Below are 8574 nucleotides of genomic sequence, written 5' to 3' on the forward strand. Positions count from 1 at the left end.
TGACATATTTTTATGAAGTATAGGGAGTCCTAAGGTCAGTATAGGTCTTTTGAGCATATACCTTGAAAAATTCAGCATCGGTCGACCGAAGGGTGATCCTTAAGGTTCAGTGGCCTCCTATGGTCTATCTATGGTTATCACTGAACTTTTATCCATATCATGCATGCAATGTATTATTATAGACCAAATTAAAAATTAAATGCAATACAATGAAATTTAAATGTCTTCTTCTGTCTTGTTCTTCAATTCCATGGAATGCACTAGATTGATGTGAGCTTTAAGTTCTTGCTGGCTTCTATTTTACGATATCTTATGTTTGTACTAAAATGAAAACCTGTTCACGCACTAAATGCACACATAAGACACTAGTGGTTTGTCAGCATCAAAACAGAGATTAGATTCAAAAAGTCAACAATACTTATTTATCCCACTTGGAACTATTTTAAAAATATATACAACAAAAAATACTTAAAATAAGTATTTCTGAAAAAAAAAATAAAAAATCTACTGCTTAGTTTGCACTGAAAGAAATGTAAAAAATAAAGGTATTGTAGAAGGATTAACGTGGTTCTCCCATCAAGTTATATTGTCCCATAAAATCACTATACATATTGTAAATCTCACTTGTTAGGACCAAAATATATTCTAATTGATCTTATCATTTAGAATGATTTTAATGGATATGAGGACTTGATAAGAGGAATACGTGGGAGGACCTAATTTTTTACTTTTTCATAATTATTTTTTCTCCAATAAATTATTATATTTAATTATTATCCTTACCTTTTTTTTTTTTTCAGATAATAAATTTATCGAGGTATTAATTATATTTAATAAAATTACGTATCTATTGTAGTCGTTTTCAACACTTTTAGGCACTTTATAACTTTTTTACCAAATAACTTTTTCTTTCATATTCGCGAATGTAGTGGGAATGAACCAATGAGGAAGTAGCTTTAAACCTTTCAATTAAAATAAAATAAAATAAAATAAAAATTAAAACAAAAAATGATAAAATTTTAAAATAAAATAAAGGAATGATATAAACATGGTTCAGCATATGTTCGACCAAAATTCAAAAAGTCTAGGGAAAAAGAAAGGAAGGAAAAACTTTTGCTTTAACCAAGAGCAGAACTTTTAACAAATGGGCTTATTTAGTAGGTGAAGCAGCTCTCCGTATGATCTCATTAAAATACCAAGGTACGATCAAGAGTAACAATCGACTTGTGAGGCGTAGATTCCTCTAACTAATCCCACGCAATGTGAACAGGCGTGGAAGTCTGCGTTCAAATTGCAGTGTACTCTGGCGGCAACTTCCACCCACTATCCTTGGATCGTCCCTCCATGTTGGAGGAACTACTCTCCCTTGTATTTATAATTAAACCCCTCTTGGTTCATTCTTCTACACCGCTACACGCCCGTCACCTCTCTCTCTCTCTCTCTCTCTCTCTCTCTGCGTGTGTGTGCGTGTCAATGGAGAAGCTATCGAACTGCAGAGCAAATTATTCTGCTCTCACCCCCATCACTTTCTTGGAGAGAGCTGCCGGAGTTTATGCCAATCGCACCTCCGTCATTTACGCCGGTGTCCGTTTCACGTGGCGGGAAACATATCACCGCTGCCGCTGTCTTGCAGCTTCCCTCCGCTCCCTAAATATCATCAAAAACAGTGTTGTACGTTAATTTTATTTCTAGAACCAATTTTGGGCATAAATTATTACTGAGAGAACCTAACTCACATGGGATATTTTTTTTTTTTTTATTCACGAGCCATATCACCTTAAATTTAAGAATTTAATTAGTTACTTAACATATAAAAAATTATTAAATTATTATAAAAGACGCAAATTAATGTTTGACTGGTGATAATTTCTTCATTTTCCATCTTTTTCCATGAATGAATCAAGTTCTGGGCGGTTGTCAACTTAGTTTGTTCTATTGATGATGTACAGGTATCGGTGCTGGCGCCAAATATTCCAGCCATGTACGAGATGCATTTTGCGGTTCCAATGGCCGGCGCCGTTCTAAACACCATCAATACCCGCCTTGACGCCAATAACATCGCCACCATTCTCCGCCATTCCGAGTCCAAGATCTTCTTTGTGGATTATCAGTACGTGCCGTTGGCCACAGAAGCCTTCCGGCTGCTCATGGCCAAATCTGCCGAGTCCGCCACCAACAACATTCCGCTTGTTGTAGTCATCGACGACATCGACTCCCCCACCGGCGTCCGCCTCGGGGAGCTGGAGTACGAGCAGCTTGTGCAGCACGGCGACCCCAGCTACGACCCTGAAGAGGTCATCAATCTAGACGAGCTCGATCCGATTGCTTTGAACTACACGTCGGGAACCACCTCTGCTCCTAAAGGAGTAGTGTACACCCACAGAGGTGCCTACCTGAGCACCCTCAGCCTCCTTTTGGGCTGGGAAATGGGCACCGAGCCCGTGTATTTGTGGTCGCTCCCCATGTTTCACTGCAACGGCTGGACCTTCACGTGGGGTGTCGCTGCGCGAGGTGGCACCAACGTATGTCTCCGTAGTGCGACAGCATATGACATGTACAAAAGCATTAACCAACACAAGGTGACGCATATGTGCTGCGCACCTGTCGTCTTCAACCTCCTCCTGGACGCCAAGCCCGACGAGCGGCAAGAAATCAAGTCTGCGCCGGTGCATGTACTCACTGGTGGAGCTCCCCCGCCGCCGCCGCTCCTCGAAAAGGTCGAAGCGCTGGGATTTCACATCACGCACGCCTACGGTCTCACGGAAGCAACCGGGCCCGCACTCGTCTGCGAATGGCAGGCTCGGTGGAACCAGCTGCCGCTGCACGATCAAGCGAAGCTGAAGGCGCGGCAAGGGATCAGCGTTTTGTCCCTCGCCGACGTGGATGTAAAGGAGTTGGCGACGATGGCGAGCGTGCCTCGCGATGGGAAAACGATGGGGGAGATCGTTTTGCGGGGAAGCAGCATCATGAAAGGGTACTTCAAAGACGCGGCAGCGACGAAACAAGCGTTCGAGAAAGGGTGGTTTCGCACCGGCGACATGGGGGTTATTCACCCAGATGGGTACTTGGAGATAAAGGATCGGTCAAAGGACGTGATCATATCGGGCGGAGAGAACATCAGCAGCGTAGTGGTGGAGGCTGTATTGTACAGGCACCCGCGCGTGCTGGAAGCGGCGGTCGTGGCAATGCCACATCCACTCTGGGGAGAGAGCCCCTGCGCTTTCATCGCCTTGAAGAAGAACGCGGAGGGGAATGCCGAGGAGGTAAACGAAGCCGACATCGTTTCATACTGCCGGAGAAATCTTTCAGGCTTCATGGTTCCGAAGAAGGTGGTGTTTTTGGAGGAGCTGCCGAAGACGTCGACGGGCAAAATTCAGAAGTTCGAGCTAAGGGTTTTGGCTAAGGCACTGGTCGTATCGAAGAATGCGTCTTCCAAGAAGTCTACCCAACGCAGTGCAAACCAACAGTCTCAGAACAACACTCATCGACCTGAATATGAGCGGGGACTTGTCTTGTCACGCCTTTAGAGATTATAGAAATAATAATAATTATAAAGCTCATGTTTGATCATATCTGGCCATGGGACCGTCATGTCGGTTGCAACCTGTGGCTTACCGGTGGTCGAACTGTTAGCATGATGGTATATATATAATTATTTTCTTGTTTATTTCTTATGTATAAGTTCTTAATTACAAATAACAAAAAATGATAAAAGATATCTAAGAATTTAAGTTTTAACATATTTCCATGTATTTATTTATTTGTTTGTAAAAGAAAAGCAAATCTATTACAAAAAGAGAAAAAAAAAAAAGACTAACACCCTTACATAAAGATTACATTACAACAACATAAAATCAAAACTTAGTTAAAAACAAATTTTACAACTTCAGTAATATGTTACTTTATGAAGTAGATAGTAAAAGTAATATTCTTATAAACAGATCATTTGTCATTCTTTAAGTATGATAAATTATTGAAATTCACACAAGAGTAGCTTCTCTTCTTTTAAAAATCTCTAATGGAGCAAAGTTGAGTCTGATAAATATTCAATCACTAACAACTCCTTCCATCCTCGATTCCTTATTTGCACTTGGACAAGTTCGACTAGTCCAAGCACAAGAAAAATGTAAGTGACCCTTTTTTCTTTTTTCTTTTTTTCAAATGCCATAAGTTTTTCTTCGACTAGCACATCTTGCCAAAGTTGGAAACCTATTAACAACAATCATTCAACTTAAAAAACTACATCTTGGAATATTTGTTTTTGTCCAAATAATAGAAGCCAATAGCACTTTTGAATTTTCGCTCCTAATTTTGATATAAGTTGAAGCTAAAGTAAAGTTTCCTTTGCTTGTTAAACTAAATTTTACATTATCCTCTATAACAGAGTTAGGGAAGAAGTTGATGTGATTAATGTTCTTCCACATTCCTTGTAATTCTCCTTGGTCATTTTCAAATTCCATTATGCACAATTTTTTTTTTAATAGTTTATCAAATTTTGAGACAGCCAATTCATGTTGAATCTAAGGCTTCAAATGATGATATAAAGGACTATTATCACATGTCAATTATTAAAACATTAGAAAAATTAATTACTAGAACCAGCATGGTACTTTATAAGAGGATAAGTTGAGATCCTTTCTCTTAGAATCTTCTTCCTTAGTTGCAAGTGTCATTTAGGGATTCATCAATTTCCCAAAGATTTCTTTCCCTAATTTTACAAGAATGTATACAAATCCCCAAAAAAATTACTTTGAGAAACATAATTGCCATATCAATTTAATTAGAGTGACTTTGTTAATTCTAAGCATCTAACAATTTCAAATCTAACCCACCTTCATCATAAGGCAAACGTATGTCTTTCAATTTGATTTTGTCCCTTTACTCTTTTAACATTAATTTTTTTTAATATATATATACACACTTAAAATTAAAATAAATTAAATCAGGCCGTGCAACGACCTGCTTAATTAATTGGGTATATATATGTTTTATACTATAACATTCTACATGCTCTGATATCATACTGGGAGGGGTAAACCCATTCATTAACCTAAGCAGTAAGAAGCGGAAACTGAATAAACATATCCATATGTAAATATATACAACACCATACCACACAATACCAGAGTGCTACATGTTTCCCAAAAATATACACATATCTCTGTTCCCAAAGCACCCTCAACTAGCTAAGGTATACAAAAATCATTCCCAAAAATGTACTCACTCTTTGCCAGGGCACCACCGAAGCCCCTCTATCTGCGAGTTTGATCTGCTCGCCTACCTGGATAACCTGAAAAATAATTCAATACTGGGATGAGCCAATGCCAGTAAGAAGAAATATACTATTACTAGTGTGTGGCAAATGAACTACTATACTAAGAAAATCTATTTTCATATAATCATGAATAACTAGAAATAAAAATACAGTACAAGTTATAAAATACACCACCCCTTTCCATGTTACTTAACATAACAGTATTATAGGTTATAATTCAAAGTACTTATAGTGTATATAAGTATGGTCCCCGTTTCTGTAAATCCGTACGTACGTAATAGTAACTGAAACTGTTCCCTGTGGTTATCTGTGTGTCATGACCTACCCCCCTCATGACAGAGTTGTGCAGCCTGTAGGCGAAATTTACCCTGGTTGGCCAATCAGGAATAAATCACTATACTCCATCGGTCGATCTGCCCACCTCAACCCATATCTGGATGGGGAGCTTAACCTCTTCAAGGGTTTAGGTGATCGACCTTACCACGTATTATGTAAATAGGTCGTTGCACTAATAAAGTAACATAATATCTATAGCAACGGTACCGTGCTCTGTAGCTGCAAGTCCAACAGGGTCTGATACTATATAATATATTTCTATATACAAGTATCTGAATTACCATGATTCTGAAATAATCGTAATAACCATGATGCTACGCAACTGTACTATAATTCATACGTCGTAGTACTGAGAACTATATAATCATAATACTGAAACTGCATAATCATAATACTGAAAATCGTGTAATCATGGTACTAAGAATCATAAAATCATGGTACTGAAATATCGTAAAACATATATTCGTACTATATTCATACTCAAAAGCCACACGATACTGTAATACATAATTTTCATCATTTAATAAACTGTATAGTATTTTAAAAATACCTAGCATAACATATTTCCCTTACCTGACTACTGGAAAGCCCCTATGGGATACTAGCCTAACACCCGCAGGGCCTCCTACACAACACCCTGAAACCAACATATGTCAGAACAAAATATCAGTATTTTTCTGCCTATATCATTTCCTATAACTGACATAAGGTCAAAAACGAACTAAAAGACCTTACCCTAAATTTGGGATGAAATCCCACTCAATCCCACCGATGATCCGTCCTAGAAAACTTGAAGAGAATTCCGCCAAGAGCGTTGTGGTGGCTTCAGATCGTCGATACGGCGACTAACAGGGCCAGAATCGAAGAGAAAAGGGAGAGAGAGACGTAGGAGAGAGAGAGCGGAGCGAGAAATGAATAAAAATATGATTTTTATCTATTTATAGGGTCATATTCATTGACGAGACACGTCACTTCGTCAATGAATCTTTCTGTAAATTCGTCGACGAAGCCCTGTATTCGTCAATGAAATTCAGAGTAGCCCGAACCGTCCCTCGGTATTTTCTCATCGACAAAACCCTGTGTTCGGCGATGAATTTTCTTTTGCACTCATCGACAAACCGTCGATGAGTCCTAGCAGTTTTTTAAAATTAAAATTATCCCTAAAATGTGATGTCGTCGACGAATGCAGAGCATTCCGCGTTCGTCGATGAAGTCTACGGCTTCCTTTTATTTCTGTATCTATTTCTCTCCCTCTTATTATTTAAATAATATCATTCTTTGGTCACTATAGGCCGACCTAGTCACAAACCCATGTTTGGTCGGTCTTGGCCAATTTGAACTAAGTCATCCAATTCTAGACTAGATCACTTGACTTTTGGTTTTCCAGTTTCGCATAAACTATATATAGGTGGCCAATTTCAATGGAACCGAGCCAAATCAACCAGTTTAGTCCACTTTTTACAACCATGTGCTAGGCTTCTCTAAAATTTATTTCGGAGAGCCAAGGGGCTAATTTCAAATGTGGATTTTGAGAAAAAAATAAAAGGCTCAAGTGCCATGAGGCGTACCTCCTCCATTAAACTTAAGTCATGTGTTCTTGTGAAGTGTTAAATTGTTTATATGGATCAATTTTAGTAGATGGGTTATAGTACTATTGTAGCTATTGGAATTGGTGTGATCCCAAGAGGGAGGGTGAATTGAGTTTTAAAATATTTTGACTAAATTTAAATATTTTCTGATTCAGCACAATTTATATCTCATTCAATATACACGTGTGTTTGTAAAATAATTTTAATAATGAAAGTAAACATACACATGTGTGGTATATCTTATTTAAATCAAATGTGTGTATGCAAATAATTATAATATTAAATAAACATTAATACACATGCTCAAATTAGAGTGTAGGAATTTAAATGAGAGAGAGAAAGAGACACGATATTTGTTATCAAGGTTCGGCCAAACTAGCCTACGTCCCTACCTTGGGCATACCCTCCAAAGATTATACTATCCCAGGTCACTTAAACGGGTAGAGCAGAAGCTGTTTACATCCTCTCCTTACGGGGTGAGGAAAACCCCATCTCAATTACCAAGCTGAGCCCAACTAGTCTCCCTTACGGGACGGAGACTCCCTAGTTCAATTTTTGGACTGAACTGAACTAGTCTCATTTACGGGGCTGAAACTTCCCAGTTCAATTTTACGAGATGAACCCAACTGGTATATTAAAAATATTTTTTATACATATAAACATGCTTCTAAATACAAGCAAAAATGTACACATTAAAACTCAATACAAGCACTCTCTAATGATATGCTCAGTAGAGTAAGGGTGCTATCAAATAAATTTACACAAATAAAATATATGAATATATAAGATGATTATTATGTTCTCCAACAAAGATTTTTGCTAACAAAAATGTTTGGAGAATTTTGAGTTTAAGCTCAAGAAAAAATATTTGTGCAGTAAAGGATTTCTTCCAAAAAAATGTTTATCAAGAAAAATAACCGAAAGAAAGCTCAAGGCTACTCTCAAAAATGACTTTCAAGATAAAACTTAAGTGAGAGTAAGTGCATGTGAATATAAAAATAAATGCCCAAAATAAATATACCCTCTTTAAGAATAATTTTGAAATGAAAGAGTGAAAGAGAGTTAGAGAGTTTTGCTTAAAAGATTTTTCCCCAAAAGAATAATTTTAGCAATAAAAATGATTTTGGGGAACTTTGATTAACAAAAGATTTGAGAGAAAATTTAGGCTAATCAAAGTTACTAATCTAAGTTATGGAGGGGGTATTTATAGATTTTATTCAATCCCTATTTTGATGCTCACAAAACACTTCTATCTTATGTGTGCATTTAATATGTAAACATGTTTGTATGTCGCACGGACATAAGATATAAGAGAAATAGAAGCCAAAATAGAACTTAAAGCCCACATAATAGTTTGTTGTATTCTATGAAGAG

The 8574-nt window shown here is 37.6% G+C and overlaps 1 protein-coding gene across 1 annotated transcript; it reads left to right on the forward strand.

The window, feature by feature from the left end:
* Nucleotides 1-1416: 1416 nt before the first annotated feature.
* LOC131159917 (trans-cinnamate:CoA ligase, peroxisomal-like) lies at nucleotides 1417-3723 on the forward strand. The gene is made up of 2 exons (XM_058115147.1): nucleotides 1417-1671; nucleotides 1950-3723. Exons 1-2 carry the CDS (start codon nucleotides 1474-1476, stop codon nucleotides 3525-3527), a joined length of 1776 nt encoding a protein of 591 aa, XP_057971130.1. The 5' UTR covers nucleotides 1417-1473; the 3' UTR covers nucleotides 3528-3723.
* The last annotated feature ends 4851 nt before the right edge of the window (nucleotides 3724-8574 follow it).

The sequence above is a fragment of the Malania oleifera genome, chromosome 7, assembly GCF_029873635.1.
Source record: "Malania oleifera isolate guangnan ecotype guangnan chromosome 7, ASM2987363v1, whole genome shotgun sequence".
Lineage (NCBI taxonomy): Eukaryota > Viridiplantae > Streptophyta > Magnoliopsida > Santalales > Ximeniaceae > Malania > Malania oleifera.